We start from the raw sequence: 26034 nt of genomic DNA on the forward strand, positions 1-26034 counted from the left end.
TAAATAACAATTATTAGCTTTAAATTACATGTCTAGCATTTAAAATTTAGTTTAAATTAAAATTTATCTAAAAAAGTGTATGAGAAAGAAAAAAACTAAAACATTAACATAATGTTAATAATAAAAAAACAAAAATATTTTATATTTTTTATACAGGAGAGAATTAAACGAAACACTTAGTTATGAAATACAAGTGGTTTTCAATTGCTAAATTAGGCCCTAAGTTTAAGGGGCTTAGTTTGTTCGTTTGAAAAACACTCTTTTTTTATTGTTATTAACTACAACAATAGAAATATTTTAAGAAAATTTTAATTTAAAAAAAAAACAAATTTTTACAATTACATACAATTTTCTTAGATAAGACATTTACAACCAATATTTTAAAAATTTTTTTTCTGAATTTGAGTCTAATTTTCATAGATTCTGTTGTATATGTCTGGAAGAAAACTTAAATTTTTTTATAATTATTTTTTTTCTAAATTTCTACTTTAATTAATATTTTCTTCTATAAGTTTAAAATTTTGTTTATATTTTTTTTACAATTGATTTGTTTACTTCTTTAATGCTTAATTTTTGATAAATTCTTAAAATAATTAACTTTCATTCTGGCTGGCCGTATCGATTTGGGGCTGTTGTATTTGGGGTTTATGTTCGGACGATATTTCAGATTCTTGATTGTTGTTATTGCTGTGTTTATTGTTGTTTGCTGTTTGGGATATATGTGGTTGATGAGATAATTCTTTATTCAGACGATAACTACTCATAACATTGGCACAACTTTGATGAAAATAAAAATTACGACCTCTTAAGAAACTATCGGATGCTAGATCTTTTATACCTGTCTTGAAGATATAGAAAAAAGAAAATTATATTATTTATCAGTTGATAAGGGTTATAGTGTGTTTAGTTGGAGAGACTTAATAATAAAAAAGAAAATTTAAAAAGCTTTCTAAAATCAAAAGAAATCATAAGCAACTTAAAAATTTACCTTACAAATGAAACATTTGTTTTCATCTTTGTCCGGTTTTATATCCGAACTATTTCCCACCTTTGTGTCCAATTGTGTTAATCCTGGCATTATCCCATGTCCCGGGGAAGAATCAGTATCCATGGGCTGCTGTTGTTGCTGCTGATGGCATTTGTTTCTTAAATCCTCAAAAGCGGTATATTTGGAATTGTTATTATTGTTGTTATTGTGTGTATGTTCCACTCCTGTCTCGGTACTAGTAACTTGAGGCTCTGATCTGGGTCTTTCCTCTACGGGGGAAGGATTCTCTAAAATTCTGTTTGTAAATAAATAGGAAATTAATCTTGTTCCTTTTTAATTTTTATTATTAACCCTTAACCTACCTACTACTGCCTACAGTGGCCTCTTCATATTTTCGCTTTTTGTTGTAAGAACTCATTTTTATAGAATCATCATCGTCCACAATAACATCTTCATCACTGTCATTGTTACAGGTCTCCATGGACATATCTTTAGCCTGTCTTTCCTCATGACAAGAATCCGCATTATAATAATGATGTGTAGTCGAAGATAATTCACTAACATTTTTAACTAAAAAAGCACATCAAAATTAAAAAAAAAGATCGTTTCAAAACCTGCAGTCCCCCACTTACCCGATATGTGACCATGTGTTGCATTACTAGCAGCATGCGCTTCTGTCCAGTTAGTCGTACTACCCGAACTGCTATTACTGTTGGTACTTGTTGTTGCCACATTTGTGCTAATATCTTCCTCTCCTCCCCCACTCTCCTTATTCATTACACAGGCTGTTCTATATAAAATACCATCCAATTTTCCCGGTTGACTATTGCTATTATGAAGATTGGCACCCATACTACTACCGCCTCCATTTGAACTGCTATGGCTACTACTATGGCTGCTACTACCGCTCAACGCCGGCATATGAGCATGATGTACCGATTGTGAATGCTGCTGCTGTTGTTGTTGTTGGTGTAGTTCAGAACCTGAATCGGGTACATCATCATTACATGATTCTACATCCACTGTTTCGATTTCCTCTTGAACTTTGTGTGTTTCATCGTCGGGTGGCATTTTACCCGTTTCTATGGCATATTTACGTTTCGTACAGATGGGACAGGAATTGCAGAACATATTTTCCATGAAGTACATGTCGCCATATTTTCGTTTGCGCACCTTAATGCGTAGGCGATTTTGGCGATTGTTGCGGATACGTTGGAAGGTCTGGGAAGGGAAAGTTAGAAGGAAAATTAAATTTTGTCTCATGTTACAAAAAGCTTTTTTCTCTAATTATTTTTCTTTTATAATATAAAAACCTGTTTCTATTGAAAGCATTTTCTTATAATATTTTCAAAAAAAAAAAAAAAAAAATCCGAATTTTTTCTATGGAAAGTTTTCACAATAGAGAACATGAAGCTTTTCCTGTAAAAAAATGTTTTCTATAGAAAGCTTTTCCATAACATTTGATTAAAAATTTCTATAAAAGAAATTTTTGTAAAAAAATGTTTCTATAGAAAGCTTTTTATTAAAGCTTTTTCAATCGAAAGGCTTTCAATTAAAGATTTTTCTATAGAAAGCTTTTTTTATTGAAGCTTTTTCCATAGAAAACTTTTCTTATAGAATGCTTTGTTATTATAGCTTTTCTATTGAATATTTTTCATTAAAAGCTTTGTTATATAAGTAATTTTCATAGAAAGCTTTCATTACACCTTTTTCAATAGAAAGCCTTTTTATTAAAGCTTTTTCTATAGGGAGCTTTTTTATATAAGTAATTTTTATATAAAGCTTTTTCAATAGCAAGATTTTTTTTAAGATTTTTCTCTAGAAAGCTTTTCCAATTTAAAACTTTTTTATAGGAAGCCTGTTCTATAGAAAGCTATTCTTTTAAAACTTTTTCTATAGAAAGCTTTTCCAATAGAAATATTTTTATAGAAAGCTTTTCTATTAAAGCTGTTCTGTTAAAGCTTTTTTGTTAAAGCTTTATGTTAAAGATTTTTCTATAGAATGTTTGTTTTAAAGTTTTTTCTATAGAGAACTTTTCCTATAGAAAGCTTAGTTATTAAACCTTTTCCTATATAGAGCTTTTCTATTAAATCTTTCTCTATTGAATGCTTTTCTATATAAGTAATTTTTATAGAAAGCTTTGCTATTAAAGCGTTTCCATAGAAAGCATTTCTGTATAAGGATTTTCTAAAGAAAAATAATTTTTAATAGATAGTTTTCAATAAGAGCTTTTCAATAGAATGTTTTCTATAGAAAGCTTTTATGTAGAACGTTTTTATATTGAAAGCTTTCAAACATTTTCAAAAAAAAATATATTTTCTATCAAAAGCTTTTTTTCTTGAAAAAAGCTTTTCTAAAGGAAGAGGTTTCTATAAAAAGATTTTCTAAATAAATATTTGGAATAAGAGAAGTTCTTTACAAAAAAAAAACTTATTTTGTCAAAAGCTTTCTTAAAAACCTTTTTGCATTAAAAGGTTAGTATCAAAAGCTTTTAAACAATAAAAAGCTTTTATATAACAAAATCATGCAATAACTTTGTACTCACCTCCCATCTGTTATGGCTTGTTCGTATGGCATTCTCTTGCGAGGGACAGGGCGGGGCAAACATATAGGTAGCTTGTAAATTCGATCTCTCCATACCCGAACTTAACTTATACAAACGATCTAGTTCGGTAAGAAAATGTGAATTCCATTCTTCGGGTGACAACTTAATACCACAAACCGGACACATATCGGGAACATGACCGGGTGGAGGACGCAAACCAGCATGGGCGGCTAAACCCAAATTATGAGTCATATTGGCGGCAGCTAACAAACTGCTATTGGGATGATGGTGATGATGATGTGAAGCCATGGAGGACAAATGATGTGCATGATGAGGATGAGGGTGGGGATGATGATGTAGATGAGAGTTGGTGGCTGAAGTAGAAGCTTGACTGGAAGCTATAGAGGCTACGGCAGCAGCAGCCGCTGCTGATACAGCGGCCATTGAAGAGGCACAAGATGTAGAGGGTTTGTCATTTCTGTGGGCATCTGTGAAAGATTTAATTGTATAGGAAAGAAAAAAAAAAAAACAATAAATTATTTTGTAACAAAATTCCTCCCCTTAAATTTAATAAATTCCTTAACACTTTATAGCGTTTTAGGAATAAATTCTACATTATTTGTATCTTCTAAAAATAAATGGGCAATTTGTTTAAAGAGTTTTATGTGTTAAGCCATAAATATTGTTTTTAAATTTTATGCAGGAATTTTATTTGATTTGTTTTATTTATTTTTATAGGATATGTATTGTATTGGTTTTGTGTAATATATAACAAATTTTAATTGGTTTCTAAATATTTTCAACACGTAGCATATTTTACATGCCCATTTAAACTCTACAAAGTGATAATTTATGTTTTTTTTTATCTCGTCGAGAATTTACAAAAAAATCTCTGATTTTAAAGGTTTTTGTTTTACATATTTTTAATTTTGCCATTTTAAATCACAGCATGTATTCGTTCAAAATTTATTCTCTGAAATTAAAATTATAATTGGCAACTGACATTTGCATTTGAAATGCGTCGGAAAAACTAAAAAAAAAATAACGAATGTTTACCACATTTCTTTTTTGAACAAAAAAAACCTTTAGGAAACACTTGTCATAAACGTGACCTTTAACATTTGGGGATAGAATATACAAATGTTGAAACAGTGAAAGCTTATTGAAAAGGATTCATTTCATTTAGAAATATTTAAAGTTTTTTTTAATGTTTTATGATAACAAAACTGAAACATCTTTCATTAATAGAAAAATCTTCATTAAACATATATTATAGATTTTCATAGAAACTGTTTTAATACAAAAGCTTTTTAAGGAAAAAACTTTCCTTACCAAAACATTTTAATAGAACTAGTTTTATAAACAAAAGCTTTTTATTAAAAAAATCCATAAAACATATTTTCTATAATTTTTTTTGAAAAAGCTTTATATAACAATCGTTTTATAGAAAAGCTTTTACTAGATAACTTTTTATAGAAAAGCCTCTACTGATCATATTTTGTAAGAAAAGCTATCTACAAGAAAATCTTTTATAGAAAGAGCTTTCTAAAATAAAAAAGTATTCTTTGGAAAAGCTTTCTGTAGGAACGGTATTTATAGAGAATGCTTTCTACAAATAGAATTTTTCTAGTAAAAGCTTTTTGTACAGAAGCTTTTTTATAGAAAAAGTTTTTTTTTAGCGTTTTCTTATACGAAAAGCTGCAGAAAGCTTGAAAATTGTTTTTTTTTTAAGCTTTTAGTAGATAACTCTTTATAGAAAACTGTTCTACTGAACATTATCGGTAGAACAAGCTTTCTATAAGAAAACTATTTTAAAAAAAATTTTATAGGTAAAGTTTTCTGTATAGAAAGTTTTATAGAAAAAGCTTTATTCTAATACAGAAAATGCTTTCTGTATAGAAAAAGATTGTATAAAAAATTCTTAGAAAAATGTTTTTTTTTTAAAGCTTTTAGGAGATTATTGTTTATAGAAAACACTTTCTGTTGAACATCTTTGTAGGAAAAGCTTTCTATAGGAAAACTGTTTAAAGAAAATCCTTTCTAAAGAAAAACATTTTTATAGGAAAAGCTTTCTGTAGAAAAAGTTGTGTGTTTTTTCGCATTTAATAGAAAGAGTTTTCTTTACAAAAAATATTTTATAGAAAAAAGCTTTTCTACAAAAAGTTTTCTAAAAAAAGTGTCTTATACAAAAAGCTTTCTGTTGGAAAACTTTTAAAAAAATGCTTTTTATAGAAAAGCTTTTCGTAGAAGGGGCTTTCTAAGGAAAAACTTTTTTATGAAAAAGCTTTATGTAGATAAGATTTTTTAGAAGAAGCTTTTTATAGAAAATGTTTTCTGTAAAAAAGCTTTTTATAGAAATAGCTTTCTGTAAAAAAAGCTTTTTATAGAAAAGGCTTTTAAAAAAAGCTTTTTAAAAAAGCTTTTAATATAAAAAGCTTTCTGTAGAAAATATTTCTTAGAAGAAGCTTTTTATAGAGACTGCTTTCCGTAAAAAGGTTTTTTATAGAATTTGCTTTCTGTAAAAAAGCTTTTTATAGAAAATGCTTTCTGTAAAAAAAACTTTTTTTTCTTTTTTAGAAAAACTTTGTTTATAAAAGATTTCATTTAAAAACTTTGTTTCCATATTTATTGCTTCATTTCCCCTTTAAAGAGCTTTCACTTTAAATCTCTATGATATTTTCTATACATATTTTCCACATAATAATAAATACATTTTAATGGTAAATATGTGCAAAAAAACAAAACCATTTAAATGGGTAAAATTTCATTGCCAGACACAGGCCTATTATTTTGGTTAACCAATTAAAACAAAAACAAACTAAAACACATGAGGAAAATTAAAACAATATTTTGGCAAAACAATTTCCACACTCACCTCTTACCCCTTAAGAGTAATTTGTTTACACATGGTTGATTTACTATAAACAATCAAACAAACTAGCGTTTTTTCTCTCTCTAAGGGGGTTAGAGAGCTAGTGTGCAGTTATTAAAAATGTAATGGATACTTCTACTACAACAATAATGTGTTTTCAAAAATTTGTTGGTCTATAATTTTCAAAAAAATAATAATTGCAAATAATAAATTTTTTTTTTTCTGTTTGAAGTCGCGTCTCTTTAAGCGTGTAATATGAATTTTAATATAAAAAAATTCCACAAAACTTATCAATCATTCAATATCATCGCAGCAAATTGCTTTTTATAGCAAAAAGTCTTCTTTTTGCAGGATGGGGGACTGTTACAATAGAGATATTAACAAGGGGAAGAGAGAAAGTGCTATAGTTTGCTTAACAATAGGAAAGGAAGAGGAGATAAGTGAAAGGGAGCCAACCAAGCATTGGAGTCATAGAAGTTTTATAGGTTTTATTCAACTTTCATAAAACGAGTTCAAAAAAAGCTTTATAAATAACTGTTCTCCTGCGGCTAGGGTGCTTTGATCCATTTTTTTACACTTGTATCTTAAAATTAGCCTTTTTGAGTTTCTCAAGAGCTTTTCTTAAAACAATAACTCTTGTCTAAACAAAAAGCTAATAAGCATAATTAAGTGTTGTTATTTAAAAATAAAATCACATACAATAAACTTTTGTCAAAAATTATCTAAGAATGCACGTACTTGCAACATGTTGCATGTTAAGCCTTTTTCTCTCTAAGCTCTACAAATAAAATTTATTTGTTTTCCACACTTAATATGGTAAATCCTTTGAAAATTTCATAAAATCATTAAAATACAACAAGCTTAGCACGCGACATTTAAAACACTTTATCACAAAAATATAAAACCATCTACCCCAACTTCCCCACCAAACGTAGACATTTGCTCTTACTCCTTTCGACATATGATTTTTCGAAACATTTCCAAAGCTAAAGGGTTATTGGTTGGCTGCTGCCGTTGTGTGTTCTTTTTCGAAAACAATTTCAGATTTCATTCATGTATTGTTTGGCTGGCGTCAAAGACTTTTTGACTTTTGCCGTTTTACGCCATTATACATACCATATAGTATATATAGATGTGTGTGGCATGCAGCAGCAACCACTCTTTGGTGGTTTTGTTTATTTGTGTAACATTGGCAACATTTTTTGTTTATTGCTTTTGATGTTTATATATATTTTTTTGTTCATAAGGCATCCACGTACATACGTGAGTACTTTTTTCCAAATAACAACACCAATTCATTTAGATCTCTTCCTATTAGCCATATGTTTACAGCTTTAGAATTTTTGTTTAATATTGTTATAGTTTCATTGAAAACAAAAACAATTAGTAACATTAAAATCATAATTCATAAGATTTATTTACACAACACAATCTTCTTAGTCATCCTTTTCCTTTTGTTTGTGTGAAAGTGTTTCACAAGTTTTCAATATTAATTACGTTGTATAATTTTTAAACACAAGTGTTACCAAATGTTTTGGCCTCAGCTAATTATAAATGAATTAATCATGTTAAAATTGTAATTTTATGCTTTTTTTTTAATGGTATATGTGTGCGACATTAGTTTGGTTAAGGAGATTTAACGGTAGTGCAATTAAAGGTTATTAAGTAAATTGTTAAAATTCTGGTTAATATCAGTTCTAGTTCCGTTCTCCCTCTTCACTTTCGATCTTCTTACGTTTCAGTTTCATTCTACATCAATTTTAGTTCTAGCTCAGTTCTATTTCAGTTCTAGTTTAGTTCTAGTTCAGTTCTAGTTCAGTTCTAGTTCAGTTCTAGTTCAGTTCTAGTTCTGTTCTAGTTCTGTTCTAGTTCTGTTCTATTTCTGTTCTAGTTCTGTTCTAGTTCTGTTCTAGTTCTGTTCTAGTTCTGTTCTGTTCTTGTTCTGTTCTTGTTCTGTTCTTGTTCTGTTCTTGTTCTGTTCTTGTTCTGTTCTTGTTCTGTTCTTGTTCTGTTCTTGTTCTGTTCTTGTTCTGTTCTTGTTCTGTTCTTGTTCTGTTCTTGTTCTTGTTCTGTTCTTGTTCTGTTCTTGTTTCTGTTCTTGTTCTGTTCTTGTTCTGTTCTTGTTCTGTTCTTGTTCTGTTCTTGTTCTGTTCTTGTTCTGTTCTAGTTCTGTTCTAGCTCTATTCTAGTTCTGTTATAGTTCTGTTATAGTTCTGTTCTAGTTCTGTTCTAGTTCTGTTCTAGTTCTGTTCTATTTCTGATCTATTTCTGTTCTAGTTCTGTTCTATTTCTGATCTATTTCTGTTTTAGTTCTGTTCTAGTTCTGTTCTAGTTCTGTTCTAGTTCTGTTCTAGTTCTGTTCCAGTTCTGTTCTAGTTCTGTTCTATGTTCTGTTCTAGTTCTGTTCTAGTTCTGTTCTAGTTCTGTTCTAGTTCTGTTCTAGTTCTGTTCTAGTTCTGTTCTAGTTTGTTCTAGTTGTGTTCTAGTTGTGTTCTAGTTCTGTTCTAGTTCTGTTCTAGTTCTGTTCTAGTTCTGTTCTAGTTCTGTTCTAGTTCTGTTCTAGTTCTGTTCTAGTTCTGTTCTAGTTCTGTTCTAGTTCTGTTCTAGTTCTGTTCTAGTTCTGTTCTAGTTCTGTTCTAGTTCTGTTCTAGTTCTGTTCTAGTTCTGTTCTAGTTCTGTTCTAGTTCTGTTCTAGTTCTGTTCTAGTTCTGTTCTAGTTCTGTTCTAGTTCTGTTCTAGTTCTGTTCTAGTTCTGTTCTAGTTCTGTTCTAGTTCTGTTCTAGTTCTGTTCTAGTTCTGTTCTTGTTCTAGTTCTGTTCTAGTTCTGTTCTAGTTCTGTTCTAGTTCTGTTCTAGTTCTAGTTCTGTTCTAGTTCTGTTCTAGTTCTGTTCTAGTTCTGTTCTTGTTCTAGTCTGTTCTAGTTCTGTTCTAGTTCTGTTCTAGTTCTGTTCTAGTTCTGTTCTAGTTCTGTTCTAGTTCTGTTCTAGTTCTGTTCTAGTTCTGTTCTAGTTCTGTTCTAGTTCTGTTCTAGTTCTGTTCTAGTTCTGTTCTAGTTCTGTTCTAGTTCTGTTCTAGTTCTGTTCTAGTTCTGTTCTAGTTCTGTTCTAGTTCTGTTCTAGTTCTGTTCTAGTTCTGTTCTAGTTCTGTTCTAGTTCTGTTCTAGTTCTGTTCTAGTTCTGTTCTAGTTCTATTCTAGTTCTGTTCTAGCTCTTTTTTAATATTGTTCTAGTTTATTTTTCATTTCGGTAACTCTAATCATTTGGAAGCAATTTTTTGGCAAATTTAAAAGCTTTCTTTCTTAAACTTTTCATAAATAATCCTTGTTAGATTTTTATCTTAAAATTTCCAAACTAAATTTGCGTATTAAGTAATTTATTTCAATTCAACTAGAAACAAAATCCTCTTAAAGTTCTTTCCCCAGACTTTAAAAGCAACAACTCCTTAAATCCAATAAAAACTTTTCATAAAAAAATGCAAAAAAAAAACTGCCACTTGATGTCCTCCTGACAGACACAAGTGGGTTGACTGTCAAACTAACAAGTCAAGCGTTAAAATTAAGCAAAAAAAAAAAAAAAATCAACAAGGAAAAAATTAAATTTGTAACAAAATAAATAAACATATCGTCAAAAAGATTTTTATCTCGACCAAGTATCAAAAACCTTTTCATTTAAATTTTATCAGCAAATATTTGGCAACATGCAAATTTGTTTTATTCACAATTTTGCCACAAACCACCCTCCTTTTAATAGAAAAAGTATTACTTACGCCTTAAATCTCTGGGATCGGATGTATTACTACGCGGACTTTCACCCTTTTCACCATCATAATCATTTGAGCCTTCTAACGACTCATGTGATGTGCAAGTAGGGCTGGCTGAATCTGTGCGAAATGAATCATTGCCATTGAAAAGATTCTAGAAAAAGTAGAAAAATTAAAATTTAGCATTATTTCTTAAGAGAAATTAAATTTACATATATTTTTATAAAGAGAATAGTTTTCACATATTTACCTGATCCAATGAAATTCCTATATATTTTGGTGGGGAAAACGCTGAGGGCAATTGAAAATTCGATAACACCGACGGCTTGCCTAAGGCAGCCCGTTCGCTGGCAAAATAACTAGCCGCCGCTGCTGAGCCATTGGCCAGCATGCCATGATGATTGAGGGTTTGCAGGAGATGTGGATGAAAGCTGTGCAGCAAATGTGAACCATAACTGCCGACTAGTGACATATTGTGGAGATCTTTGGCGTCAGGTAACTGTAAATGGAAATAGAGAAAAGTTTGTGTTAACAAAATTATTTATTCATCAAACAAAAAATTGACAGCTTAATCTGCTAATATTGAGAAATTTTTAATAATAAGTTTTGCTGATGGTCAGTTCAGTATAGTAGTTATCCTTATAATCCAGGGTCATGCAGAGCATTGAGTTGCTTTCAAAGTAGTTATTGAAAAGGGTTAAGGGTCAGTGGTGGGATTATGATTGTATTAAATTTGAAAGTTTTCTTGAAAATGGTAGTTTTCAGTATAAATGAATGGAATGAATGAATACCTTGATCGAATGTGAAAAAAGTTGCAAAATAAAAAAAACATTTAATAGCACTGACAGAAAATTTTAAATTTCTTTTTAAATTTGCTCTTTAGATTGTCAATTTCTTCTTCAAATTGTATCTATTTCAGTTCTATTTCGTTTCTAGATCAATGTTATGTTGATACTAGTTTAATTCTAAGTTATGTTCCAGTTCCCTTCTAGTTCAGTTCTAGTTCAGTCCTAGTTCAGTTCTAGTTCAGTTCTAGTTCTAGTTCAGTTCTAGTTTCTAGTTCAGTTCTAGTTCAGTTCTAGTTCAGTCAGTTTAGTTCAGTTCTAGTTCAGTTCTAGTTCAGTTCTAGTTCAGTTCTAGTTCAGTTCTAGTTCAGTTCTAGTTCAGTTCTAGTTCAGTTCTAGTTCAGTTCTAGTTCAGTTCTAGTTCAGTTCTAGTTCAGTTCTAGTTCAGTTCTAGTTCAGTTCTAGTTCAGTTCTAGTTCAGTTCTAGTTCAGTTCTAGTTCAGTTCTAATTTAGTTCTAGTTCAGTTCTAGTTCAGTTCTAGTTCAGTTCTAGTTCAGTTCTAGTTCAGTTCTAGTTCAGTTCTAGTTCAGTTCTAGTTCAGTTCTAGTTCAGTTCTAGTTCAGTTCTAGTTCAGTTCTAGTTCAGTTCTAGTTCAGTTCTAGTTCAGTTCTAGTTCAGTTCTAGTTCAGTTCTAGTTCAGTTCTAGTTCAGTTCTAGTTCAGTTCTAGTTCAGTTCTAGTTCAGTTCTAGTTCAGTTCTAGTTCAGTTCTGGTTCAGTTCTAGTTCAGTTTTAGTTCAGATCTAGTTCAGTTCTAATTCAGTTCTGGTTCACTTGCTCGATTTTCTAATTTCTTTATTGAAAAAATTGTCGATATATATAATTTCAGATTTTTCCAAATGTGTCATAAAACTTTTTTATTTTCTATAAACTGTGGTTGTTTAAATGAGTTCATGATGTAAATTTTCATTTTATTAAAGACATGAAAAATAAAATTTATAACTTGTTCCAAATTTTGCATATTGAACATTTTGCAAAAAAATTTATTTAAAATCACACACATGTACCAACAACACACATTATTTATAACAAAGACAAAAAGTATTAAAGAGATTTAAAGAAATTGTCATTATTACAACAATATTTGTAAACGATTATCATAAATGTAAACACATCACTGAACTTTTATCACTTTAAAAAGTGGGTGAAAGTTTTTTTCTGCAAATTTATTTCGTTATTTTCTCACATATTGAAAGGAAATCTTGCCAAATAAAAAGAAGAAGGGTGGTGTGGTGTCGTTTGGGGGTAAGAAATGTGACTGTGACAAACATACTTTTTGTCCTAAACATATCATTTACACTTAAATGATGTGTGTCATATCAAGTAGTGGGAGGTTTTTTTTACAAACTCATGTTCATGTATGTATATTGTTCATGCTTGAGTAAAAATTGATGTTATTTTTATATAGATTTTTGCTTTGGAAATAAAAGGGAAAAGTCTGTTATGTGGAAAATTTGCATAAATGGGAAAATTTGTTCTGTAATATAAAAAAGAAGAAAAGTGTAATTTTCAAATCATAAAATTGTTCAAAACAAATTAGTATTTATAGTAATAATGTGTCGTTTAAACAAAATTTCCCGCTTTACTTGAAGTGTTTAAATGTTGACATTAAATTAACACTTAAACATCACACACATGTTGTCAACACTAGAATCTCCCCAAAAGAACGTGAAGGAGGAGAGCAAAATATCACAAAAACATAGACATCAATTACTCTTTCTCTTTTAACAAACATGCTGGTTGTTGTTGAAATAATTTATGTGTTATTTTTGAATGAAAGTAGGGTGAGAGGGGGAAGATGGGGGAGATGGTTTAGCTGGTTACTAGGGGACTATCTGGTGACAATAACAAAAGGTTACTGTTGTGTTGTTTTTGTTTTGGCTTAAGCTGCTAATGAGCATATATCATTGATAAAATAGAGAATGTTTTCGGTTGGTATGGAAGTGTGATATGTTGAAAATGTTAAAACCACATAACAAATGGAGTTTATCACAAGTTGTAACTTTTGTGTGTTGGCGTTATTATTGTGCCCAGACGTTTGGTATGGAAGTGGTTTCAAGTATGTTTTCTATTTGTTTTGGAAAAAATCTATAATTACTTGGATAACCTTGAGATCTAGAGGAGAGAGAAAGAGTGTAAAATTAGACGAGGTAAAGGTATTATGACGAAAAGATGGTTAGGTACAAATGATTCCTTTTGTGCTCAGTTCTAGTTTAGTTCAGTTCTAGTTCAGTTGTTGTTCAAATCTAATTCAGTTCTAGATCAGCTTTAGTTTAGTTCTAGTTCAGTTGTTGTTCAGTTCTAGTTCAGTTCAGTTCTAATTTAGTTCAGTTCTAGTTCTAGTTCAATTCTATTTCAGTTGTTGTTCAGATCTAGTTCAGTTGAGTTCTAATTTAGTTCAGTTCTGGTTCAGTTCTAGTTTAGTTCTAGTTCAGTTCTAGTTTAGTTCTAGTTCAGTTCTAGTTCAGTTCTAGTTCAGTTCTAGTTCTAGTTCAGTTCTAGTTCTAGTTCAGTTCTAGTTCTAGTTCTAGTTCAGTTCTAGTTCAGTTCTAGTTCAGTTCTAGTTTAGTTCTAGTTTAGATCTAGTTCAGTTCTAGTTCAGTTCTAGTTCAGTTCTAGTTCAGTTGTAGTTCAGTTCTAGTTCAGTTCTAGTTCAGTTCTAGTTCAGTTCTAGTTCAGTTCTAGTTCAGTTCAGTTCTAGTTCAGTTCTAGTTCAGTTCTAGTTCAGTTCTAGTTCAGTTCTAGTTCAGTTCTAGTTCAGTTCTAATTCAGTTCTAGTTCAGTTCTAGCTCAGTTCTAGTCCAGTTCTTGTTCAGTTCTAGTTTAGTTCTAGTTCAGCTTTAGTTCAGCTTTAGTTCAGTTCTAGTTCAGCTCCAGCTCAGTTCTAGTTCAGTTCCAGTTCAATTCTAGTTTAGTTCTTGTTAATAGTTCAGTTCTATTTTAGTTAAGTTTCACTAAGGTTTCCGAATTGTAATTCGTTTCTACTTTGTTTTTCTATTTCAAATTTAAATTTTCATATTTTATTCTATTACTTACACTTTATATTGAAATCCTCACTTTGTCAAAATTAACATCTTGTTAAAATGACACTTGTAAAACGTACTCTCTCATTTAAATATGCAAATGACAGTCTGGCAGCTGTAGAAGTGTCATATTAAGAAGTTATATCTATTATTCTTTCAATATGACATCTACTTATGTAAACAATTGCTAATTATTTGTGTAAAACTCAAGGCAAATCACTGCCACTCGTTCTGATACTACACTATAGATTTCTATTATTTATATTTGTTTTAAAAGAATTTATTACTTTGCGCTATAATTTATATTTGTTAAACAATTGTAACATTAGCAGGTGTCCACTAACCAACCACACTACTCCTCCCATTTACAGACAGACTTTTGTCTACAGAACGTATTTATTTGGCGTTAAATTGTCTGGTGACATTAGGGTGGTTTTTCAACATATTCAAATAATTTGCATTATTAGCTTCTTCTTCTTTTTTGTTTTTTTATTTATGACAAATTTTTGTCTATTGTTTACATTTGCTATTATCAGTATTTTTAATAAGATTTAGTTGTTTTTTTTTATGACAAGAGGGTGTTTTTTTCGGTTGGTTTTAAGCAGTGATTTGTATTAAATGTTAAAATTTTATATATTGACTTGTAGTTGTTTTGTTTTTTTAAAAAACAAGTGTTTTTATCAGATTTTGTGGAAGTAGAAAAAAGGGTGTTTTATTGTCTGTGTAGCCAGTGATTTACATATTTTTATGAAATTTAAATTATTAATACTTTAAACAAATAATATAAAAATGTTAACTATGGATAGCTTCTCGTTCCTCCGCTCTCTCTCAGCTGTGTTTTGTTATCATTATAATTGTTAATTTGTGTTGTAAATTTGGCGTATGGACAAAGTTAATACTATTACATAGTAGGGTCATTTTCAAAATCTTCTAAATGAATGCTTCTACAATATTTTAATATACACTTAAAATCAGACTTTCCTGAAAGACTAAAGAGCAGATTACAGACTAAGCTATACATTAGACTGTAGGCTATAGTCCAGACTATAGACTAGACTATAGTCCAGACTATAGACTAGACTATAGTCCAGACTATAGACTAGACTATAGTCCAGACTATAGACTAGACGCCAGTCTATAGTCTAGTGACTAGTCCAGACTATAGACTGGACTATAGTCCAGACTGTAGAGTAGACTAGACTATAGTCCAGACTGTAGACTAGACTATAGTCCAGACTATAGACTAGACTATAGTCCAGACTATAGACTAGACTATAGTCCAGACTATAGACTAGACTATAGTCCAGACTATAGACTAGACTATAGTCCAGACTATAGACTAGATTATAGTCCAGACTATAGACTAGACTATAGTCCATACTATAGACTAGACTATAGTCCAGACTATAGACTTGACTATAGTCCAGACTATAGACTAGGCTATAGTCCAGACTATAGACTAGAGTATAGTCCAGACTGTAGACTAGACTATAGTCCAGACTATAGACTAGACTATAGTCCAGACTGTAGACTAGACTATAGTCCAGACGATATACTAGAATTTAGTCCGGACTATAGTCCTATAGACCATAGACTAGACTATAGAATAAACTATAATCCAGACTGTAGACTAGACTATAGTCCAGACTATTGGGAAGACTTTATTGTAGACTATAGACTAGACTATAGCCTAGACATAGACTAGACTATGAACTAGACTATAGACTAGACTTTAGTCCGACTGTAGACTATAGTCCAGACTGTAGACTAGACTATAGACTAGACTATAGACTAGACTATAGACTAGACTATAGACTATAGACTAGACTATAGACTAGACTATAGACTAGACTATAGACTAGACTATAGACTAGACTATAGACTAGACTATAGACTAGACTACAGACCAGACTATGGACTATACAATAGTTCAGACTATAGACTAGTCTTTAGGCTAGGCAAGACTATATACTAAACTATAGATCAGACTACTTTGTGATTTTGTAATCCATTGCACTGCGTTTTTTTCTTAATAAGGAATTTATTAATAACATGGTTCATAAATCTTCCAGCTGGATAATTTTTTATTCGGTTGTTTTTGTTTTTTTTTCCTCACCCAACACAGATAATATCTATTGACAATGACAATAGTTTACAAATAATTTGAAATAAGTTATTTTTTCCCTCCACTCTTCTCGTAGTCACAAGTCACTTTAAAAAGATTTATGTGATTTTTATTTAAGACAGACATTTTTGTTGAAATTAAATTTCTTAACAATAAACAACAACAATTTTAATTCAATAAACAACCACAAATTGATTTTTATACAATTTGTTAACTATTTAAGGTTTGTTGTAACAACTAAATTGCAAGAAAAAAAAACTTATGTTTAATAAAATTTATGTTTCTTTTTTTTCTTGCAATAATATTAAAATGACTACATTTTTCATATAAGGTTTTTGTTTTCATATTTATTTGCTTTGTATTAACAAAATGTATGTTTTCATGCTAAATTATTATAACATTAATATGTTGCAGCCGAAAGGGAAAATATTACTTGTTAAAGACGGAAATTAAACTCATAACTTAAGTGTAATGAAATTAATGTCCTCTTTTTTCCTTTGTAAAGGTATCCTGCTTAATAAAAAGGGATGTGTTTGTTGTACTCAAGGACTGCGAAAAGAAATATTTCTTAATATTTATAGTTTTTGGCCTAGAATTCGCTATAAATCATAATATGCTTTTGTCTCACACAGTTTTAGTAGAAAATATTTGCTGGCAATTCATATATAAATACATAAAAGATAAATTAGATTGTAAACCAGACTGTAGACTAGACTATAGTCCATACTATAGACTAGGCTATAGTCCAGACTATAGATTAGTCTATAGTCCATACTATAGACTAGGCTATAGTCCAGACTATAGTCCAGACTATAGACTAGACTATAGTCTAGACTATATACTAGACTATAGTCCATACTATACACTCGACTATAGCCCAGACTATAGACTAGACTATAGTCCAGACTATAGACTACACTTTAGTCCAGACTATAGACTACACTTTAGTCCAGACTATAAACTAGGCTATAATCTATGCTATAGTCATGACTATAGACTAAGCTATAGTCTAGATTATTGACTAGACTATAGGCAAGACTATAGACTAGACTATAGTACAGACTCTAGACTAGACTTTGACTATAGTAGAGACTATAGACTAGACTATAGTCCAGACTATAGATTAGACTATAGTCCTTACTATAGACTAGACTATAGTACAAACTATAGACTAGACTATAGTCCAGACTATACATTAGACTATAGTCCATACTATAGACTAGACTATAGTCCAGACTATTGACTAGACTATAGTACAGACTATTGACTAGACTATAGCCCAGACTATAGACTAGACTATAGTCCAGAATATAGACTAGACTATAGTCCAGAATATAGACTAGACTATAGTCCAGACTATAGACTAGACTATAGTCCAGACTATAGACTAGACTATAGTCCAGACTATAGACTAGACTATAGTCCAGACTATACATTAGACTATAGTCCAGACTATAAACTAGAATATAGTCCTGACTATAGACTAGGTTATAGTCCAGACTATAGACTAGACTATAGTCCGGACTATAAACTAGACTATAGTCCAGACTATAGACTAGGTTATAGTCCAGATTGTAAACTAGACTATAGTCCAGACTATAGACTAGACTATAATCCAGACTATAGACTAGACTATAATCCAGACTATAGACTAGACTATAGCCTACACTATAGTCGAGACTACAGAGGGTACTTGGCTATAGTCCATATTATAGGCTAGACAATAGTCCATATTATAGGCTCGGCTATAGTCCAAACTATTGATGGTAATTCAATCTATAGATCATGTTTTAAGCCGAACTGTAGATCGGATTGTAGATCTTACATTAGACTAAAGTATAGAGCAGATTGTAGACTTATTTTAAATTTAATAATTCTAAACTAATATTCATTTTTTCTTTCTTTTTTCAGGTAAGTTTATGAGGATTTATGATCAAATTGCAATAATATAATTCTGCCACCTAAAGGTATGCTTTATTTTTTATACAATTCAAAACAACGAAAAATATGCTAATAATTTACTTTGATCCAAAATTTATTTACTCTTCATGACTTTTTAACATATCTTCGTCAAGAAACCCTTTTTTTCTATAGAAAATATTCTATAAAAAGTTTCCTATAGAGAACATTATTTGGAACGTTATTTAGAGAAAACGTTCTTTGAAATATTTTCTATAGAAAACCTTCTTTGAAATATTTTCTTCAGAAAACTTTCTTTGAAATATTTTCTATAGAAAACCTTCTTTAAAAAGTTTTCTACAAAAAAACCTTCTTTTGAAAAGTTTTCTACTGAAAACATTCTTTGAAAAACCTTCGTTGAAATGTTTTTTATAGAGAAAATTCTTTGGAAAGTTTTCTATAGAAAACATTCATAATGATTTCTATAAAAAGCAATCATTGAAAAGTTTTCAATAGAAAACATTAATGAAAAGTTTTAAATTTGATTTTTCTATAGAAAATTTTATATAATTCTAGATGTTTTTAAAGTTTTTCTTTGACAACTTTTCTATAGAGAACCATATTTGAAAAGTTTTCTATTCAAAACATTCTTCGAAAAGTAGCCGACGGTTAAAAAATAGTTCCTTTTACATTTTGCCGCCGTAATAAGGTTTTCAATTCGCCGGCTAACAATTCAAAATGAGTGTTAGGTATTTTGTAACTAACACTTCCATATGAATGATCGATCTTTCATACAACAACTTTACTAATACATTTTGGTTTCTGTAAATATTATAACAGCTTAACTGTAACACATTTTATAGCTGTTTTAAAAAAAATCTAGAGCAATTAAAAAGCATAAAATGTGGCTTAATTTGTATATTTTTTTTTTTTTTGTTGCAAAACCGCAAAACTGATTTATTGATTAATGACGAAAATAACTGCATCGTGCAACTGAATTATAACAAGAACAACAACAATCAACTAATTTATAATGTGTAATATGCAACATTTGTAACTGTATTTTTGGTTTATTGGCTGTTTTTACACCATAATATTGTAGTTTTCTTTTTTTTATTAATTAATGGCCTAACGTCCGTGAATGATTTTATAATCATCAGTAACAAGAACAACCAACCATTTTACAAGCAGAGCAATAAGCCATGTTTTCACTTGGTGTTGCTGGCATTTGTTACCGGGTTTTTTTATGGCCACCAATGTAAACCTAAGAAAAAAACAGAAGCAGTGTTGCCATGCTGATAATGAAACCAGTTTAAAAAACAACTACTGTTTTAAAACTACTCTACACCTCATTAAAGGCCTAATAAAAGATCAGCTAAAATAATAAACTGTTAACATAAGAGAGAGCAAGAAATATTTAACAACTTGTTAATATTTTTTTAATTAATTTTAACACTTAAGAAAAAAAATTAAGGCGTGAAGTTGGATTAAATTGTCCAGTTATTAAACATTTAATTAACAGTTTTAACAGAGAATTACATTAATTCTCTGTTAAACATTTAAGACATATTGTTTATTTGATGCCTTGTTTAACATATCTTGCCATTACACATAATGTATTTCAATTTTCTTTAAAAATTCAACAAATATTTTTCATCATTTGTAGCTTTAGCGTCATGATCATTGATCATGTTTTATGATGACAGACTAAACCACTGGCTATAAAGTTGCTTCGCGCTTAAGAGGTTTCATAATAAAAAAAAATAAGAGTAAAAAAGATCTTCTTTTTTTTTAAGAATGAATGAGTTTTAAAAAAAGAACAATCACACATATTCGATTGAAAACTTTAGCTATACAATCATAAATTGTCAAGAAACAGTAAAAATCTACACACAATAGAGGAGAGTTAGTGATGGGGAATTTTAAAATAAAAGTAATCGAATATAAAGAAGTAGAAAGTAATTGTAATTTTCTTTAGGGTTCAATACAATTCAGACTATAGATTAAACTGTATAGTGCAGTCTGCTCTTAAAAACTTTAGCTTAAACTGTTCTAAAGCTATTGTTCAGACTGAAGTTCAAACCATAGTCCAGTCCATAGTAAACTATAGTCCAGAATACTGTCCAGACTATAAACTTGTCCAGATTGTAATCAAACTATAATCCAGACTATTGTCGAATTATACTGTAGACTATAGTCGAACTATAGACTTACTATACTCTAAAGATTATAGTCGAATTGTAGTCCAGAATTTAATCGAACTACAGTACAGACTGCAGTCAAACTATATTTAAACAAACTTGTCCTGATTGTAATCTAACTCTATTCCAGACTATAGCCAAACATGTACAGATTGTAATCAAACGGTAGTCCAGAGTATCGTCGAACTTTTGTCCAGAATATGGTCGAACTGTAGCCTAAATTATAGTCCTACTATACTCTAAACTATAGTCGTACTATAATCTATAGTTTAGACGTCGGGACTATATTCAAAACCTAACCATAATCCAAACTGTAGTCCAAACTGTAGTCCAGACTGTAGTCGAACTATTGTACAGACAATGGTGGAACTTTGATTCAGACTATAGTCGAACTATAGCCTAGACTTTATCAGAACTATAGCCCAAACTATAGTCGAACTATAGGATTCAGACTATAGAGAAACTATGGTCTAAACTAAAGTAGAATTATAGTCCAAACTGTAGTTGAACTATAGTCCAGACTATAGTCGAACTATAGTCCAGACTATTCGAACTATAGTCCAGACTATAGTCGAACTATAGTCCAGACTATAGTCGAACTATAGTCCAGACTATAGTGGATCTATAGTCCAGACTGTAGTTGAACTATAGTCCAGACTGTAGCCAAATTATAGTCCAGACTGTTGTTGAAGTATAGTCCAGACTGAAGTCGAACTATAGTCCAGACTGTAGTATAACTATAGTCCGGACTGTAGTTGAACTAGAGTTCAGACTGTAGTTGAACTATAGTCCAGGCTATTCGAACTGTAGTCCAGACTGTTGTCGAACTATAGTCCAGACTGTAGTCGAACTTTAGTCCAGACTGTAGTCGAACTATATAGACTGTAGCCGAACTATAGTCCAGACTGTAGCCGAACTATATTCTAGACTGTAGTCGAACTATAGTTCAGACTGTAGCCGAGCTATAGTCCAGACTCTTGTCGAACTATAGTCAAGACTGTAGTCGAACTATAGTCTAGACTGGAGTCGAACTATAGTCCAGATTGTAGTCGAACTATAGTCCAGTCTGTAGTCAAACTATAGTCCAGACTATAGTCGAACTATAGTCCAGACTGTAGGTGAACTGTAGTTCAGACTATAGTTGAACTATAATCCAGACTATAGTGAAACTATAGTACAGATTATAGTCAAACTATAGTCAAGACCATAGTCGAACTCTAGTACAGACTGTAGTCGAACTATAGTCCAGACCATAGTTGAACTATAATCCACACTATAGTTGACCTATAATACAGACTATAGTCAAAACATTGTCCAGTCTACAGTCAAACTATATTCCAGACTATAGTCAAACTATATAGTCCAGACTTGTGTTAAACTATAGTTCCAACTTGTGGCAACATTTTATCTCTCCAATTCACTTGTTGATTACCCGCTTCTTCCCTTTTTCACATCCCTAATCCATCTTTCCCGTTTTAAGAAGTGCGTGTGTCTTTCCTTGCCGCATTTATTGTGGTGATCTTTACTGATCAACTGTTTTAAGAGAGTAAAATCCCAAACATTTAATGTCACTCCTAGGATGTTTTCAATACAAAAAGGAAACAATAACAGAATGTGGGTTATGATCTTCAATACTATAGTAGACAATGTATGTTGTTGTTTTTTTTAAAAGTTTCTAAACAATCGTCCACGACATCCATCCTCATTGGGTGTGCTGATTTATTGCGGTCAAATAAACTGCTACCATAAGCGCGAAATTTTAAATTCAAAAAGATATTTATCCATTCAATACCTGCAGTTAGTAGTAGTAGTCGTATTAGTTGTTTCAGAATATATTGTTTTGTTAGCAGCAACTGTTTGTATCGTTTTAACTGCTTTGCTGTTTTCAGTTTTTTTTTGAGGATCACTAAAGACAAGTTTATGGCGCATAAATAAATATCTGTGAGTTGTTGCTGCTGCTGTTGTTATTGTTGTATTATGGTTCTATTGATCTGTTGTGCCTTTTGCAAGGTGAAATTTGTAGAGTTATAATAAATATGTATGTTAATATTTAATGTGCTGGACTTCGTTTGGTTTTACTTGGAACTTTGTCAATTTTTATGTGTGATGTGATGTTTGATTTTTCTATAGTTGTTTGAAAGACAAAACTGTTTTCATTTTCTATAAGAATTTTTTGTGATTTGATTTTAAAATTGTTTGAACTGTTTGGTATTTTAAAGTTTTTTTTTTTATTTTGGTTTTATTCTTTTGCGACTTAATACAAAAGATTTTTGTATATTTTAATAAAATGCACTGAAGTTTATCAATAAAATAAATACTGAAACTTGAAAGTCAAGTTAAACATAATAGAATAACGGGAGAGATTCACATAAGACTTCTAAATTGTTTAAATATTTCGGCAAGAAAAGATAGGTAACTAAAATTTGTTTAAGAACTTTGCCTTTGCATTTTAAAGAAGCCGCAGATTAATCAAAATTTCTTTAACACAAAAAATTGTCAGAATATAAAGTAAAGATACGTTTTCATGTTAACACTTCGTGGTGAGTGTCGACATTTTGAACTGAATGTGAAACATACTTAAAGAAAGAAGTGAAAATATTAGTCATTAATTGCCGACGGTTTAAAATTGCTGCACACTTTGATTACCATTTGATAGCTGACAATCCAAAGTGAATGTTAGTTGCTTAGCAGTTAATACCTCAAAGTGAATGCTTATTTCTGCTGCAGCGTTCAAAAATGATTGAAAACCCTGACTGATTCATAAAAATCGTTTAAATATTTAATATATTTGTTTTATTTTTATTATAAATCGATAACAATTAAAAAATGAAAGAAACTTTAGATGCCGACGGGTTCGAAAATGTTTGACATTTCAGTAATATGGTTTAAAAGCTGACAGATTTTATTATTTCCAACTTGAAATAGCATCTCAGGTTGCCGACGGTTGAAAAATATTTGACACTTTAATTTGCCGAAGTAATAAAGTTGTCTATTGGACAGCTAACAAACCAATATGATTGTTGAATTCCTTAAAGTTAACATTCCAAGGTGAATGTTTGTTTTTTGAGCAGATCGAAACTGCAGGTTTAGGAAATATTTATAACAAATTATTTTAAAACTTTTTGGAACAAATACTAGAAGTTAAGATAACTGTTATATGGTAAATATCTCGGGAGAAATCAATTAAATTTGATAAAAATTACTGTTATACGCAATTTTTAATTTTTTTTATGAAAAAAACTGTTATACACTTATTTTCGTTTAGAATAAACTGTTATACACCAAATTTTTTAAGACAAAAGCTGTTATAAAGATTATTTCTAGAGAATAACTGTTAAGCACCAATTTTTGCATTAAAGAAACTGTTATATACACATGCTAGTTTGAAAAAAACTGTTATACTGAAGATTTTCTATATAAAAAAGTTGTTATACGAAAATTTTTCTAAAAAAATTGTCATACACTTTTCTGGTAGAGAAAAATTGTTATGCACCAAGTTTTCTTTTTAAAAAACTGTTATACACCTTTTTTTGTTTGACAATACTTTTACAGACTTTTATTTTGGATAAAAAAAAAACAGCTATACATAAAGTTTTCTGTAACTGTTATAACAAAATTTTCGACAGAAACACTGTTATACATAATTTCTGTTAGAGAAAAACTGTTATATACCAATTGTTATATTAAGGAAACTAATATATAGGCATTTTCGTTTGAAACTGTTATATACAAATTTTTGCTGAAAAAAACTATTATTCACAACATTTTTTTTGTGGGAAAGAACTGTTATACAAACTATTCTATAATAAAATTTGTATTTTTTCTATTAAAGAAACTGTTATACACATATTTTCGTTTGAAAAAAACTATTGTACATGAATTTTACTGAAGAAAAAACCGTTATACAAAAATTTTCCATAGAAAAAATCTGTTATACTTAAATATCTGTATATTAAAACCCTTTATACGCAAAATTTCTTTAAAGATAAAGCTGTTATAGAAAAAATTGCAATTTTTTTTTTTTTAAGAAACTGTTATACATACTTTTTCGTCAAAAAAACTGTTATATAAGTATTTTTATGAAGAAAAAACTATTGCACAAATCTTTTTAAATATAAAAAAATTATGCGTTTATTTTTCGATAATAAAAACTGTTATACTTAAATTTTTCTTAAGGAAAATCTGTTATGGATTAATTTTTCTCTAGAAAAACTATTATACTCGAAATTTTCTTAAGAAAAAACTGTTATACTCAAAATTTTCCATACAAAAAACTGTTATATAAAAATTTTTCTATAGAAAAAATGGTTATACACAAATTTTTGTTAAGAAAAAACTGTTATACACCAATTTTTCTTAAGAAAAAGCTGTTATTCACAATTTTTTCTATATAAGAAACTGTTATACTCAAGTTGTTCTTAAGAAAATACTATTGTACACCAAGTTTTCTTAGGAAAAACAGTTATACACCAATTTTTCTTAAGATAAAACTGTTATACAAAATTTTTTTCTTAAGAAAAAACTGTTATACACCGATTTTCTGATTAAAAAACTGTTATACACATTACTTCTTAAAAATAGGTGTTATACAAAAATATAATAAACATATGAGTTCGCGAAACATTTTCTTGGTTTCTCATCCGTCGGTATGCAAAATCGATAAAATTTTGTTAAAAAGAAGTCAACTTACCCTTGAAGGAAATGGACGTTGGCCTCTTAAGGCCTCATGCAAACCGGAAGCAGCCTCCGATAAAACAACCAATGCTTGTGAAGGTATATGACTGCTACCAAAGGCGTTACTTTCCATAATACAACAAAAGAATGATGTGTGTCAAATAAACAAAACAACACAGCTGGTTTTTTGTTGTAAACAAATTTTTAAAAAATAATTATTTTTTAAATAACACTAAAACAACATTTGGGGGTTTTTAAAGATATTTTTTTTTTTAATTTTAAAAAATAAATTTTATTATAAGCACTTTTATTAATTATTTTTTAAATTTCTTTTGTGTTTAAATTATTTTTTATAATTTTTTTGTTAGAAATTTTATTCTGTTGTATAATTATTGAGTAAAAACTTTTTTTATTAAATTAAAATCTCACGTGACCTGTCACAATTGTCAAACCGCTGTTACATGAATGCCAGGGCAATTGCATATAATTACTGCAACATAACTCTAACGCACACAATTTGACAAGTAACAGCAACAAAAAAAAATAACAGTCACTCACTCACTGACTATTTATTATATTATATAGAGAAGAGTAATTGTTGTCGTAGTTGTTGTTGTTGCTGCTGTTGTTATAGCAGTACTACTAGTTAAGTTAATTAAATTTGCAATTACTTTAATCGCTTTGTTTGTTGTTGCTGTTGGTTTTTTAACTCAGTACACTCCACTTTTACTACAACTATTACGTTTGTTTTTTTTTCTGTTAGTGTTGTTGTTTGTGTAGCAATTATAATGATGATTTTCTTGTTTTTTTTTATTTTTGTTTCTTATTTGATTAATTTTTCATAGACTCCGTGGCGTAGAAGAAGCAACACCCGCACGTACGTAAAATCAGTACAAAACTAAAGTGTCTACTAATGCTAACCAAATGCTGTGTTTTTCCTCTGCTACTGCTGCCAACACTGCTACTAATACTACTCTTTCATATACTACAACTCTGCTAGCAACAATAACAACAACAAGGTTGGCACGAGGACTTGTTTTTTGATAGTAAATACAGCAAAAGCAGCAACAAAACAACTTTGATTCCATTTTATTATACTTGCGC

General features: G+C 30.0%; 1 protein-coding gene across 4 annotated transcripts; it reads right to left on the bottom strand.

Moving 5' to 3' along the window:
• Positions 1-442: 442 nt before the first annotated feature.
• Positions 443-25814, bottom strand: LOC119606544 (protein Teyrha-meyrha). 4 transcript variants are annotated; one of them, XM_037960099.1, is made up of 8 exons: positions 24947-25814; positions 10415-10663; positions 10171-10318; positions 3534-4021; positions 1621-2209; positions 1351-1558; positions 1049-1283; positions 443-842 (listed from the first exon to the last, which is right to left on the bottom strand). In XM_037960099.1, exons 1-8 carry the CDS (start codon positions 25061-25063, stop codon positions 594-596), a joined length of 2283 nt encoding a protein of 760 aa, XP_037816027.1. In that variant the 5' UTR covers positions 25064-25814; the 3' UTR covers positions 443-593. The 4 variants fall into 4 exon arrangements, with proteins under 4 accessions (XP_037816027.1, XP_037816018.1, XP_037816035.1 ...); XM_037960090.1 differs by having other exon boundaries at positions 989-1283; XM_037960107.1 differs by having other exon boundaries at positions 712-838; positions 989-1283.
• Between the last annotated feature and the right edge of the window lie 220 nt (positions 25815-26034).

Source organism: Lucilia sericata, unplaced genomic scaffold (genome assembly GCF_015586225.1).
Source record: "Lucilia sericata isolate MDLA Ls3-8-SP2 unplaced genomic scaffold, ASM1558622v1 Contig000017F_arrow, whole genome shotgun sequence".
Classification (NCBI taxonomy): Eukaryota; Metazoa; Arthropoda; class Insecta; order Diptera; family Calliphoridae; genus Lucilia; species Lucilia sericata.

Coding starts and splice junctions, on each gene's coding strand:
- LOC119606544 (XM_037960090.1), bottom strand. CDS start 25,063: ATGGAAAGTAACGCCTTTGGTAGCAGTCATATACCTTCACAAGCATTG. Junction 4,022..10,170: donor CGATCCCAGAGATTTAAGGC/GTAAGTAATACT, acceptor AATCTTTCACAG/ATGCCCACAGAAATGACAAA. Junction 843..988: donor ACAAATGTTTCATTTGTAAG/GTAAATTTTTAA, acceptor TATATCTTCAAG/ACAGGTATAAAAGATCTAGC.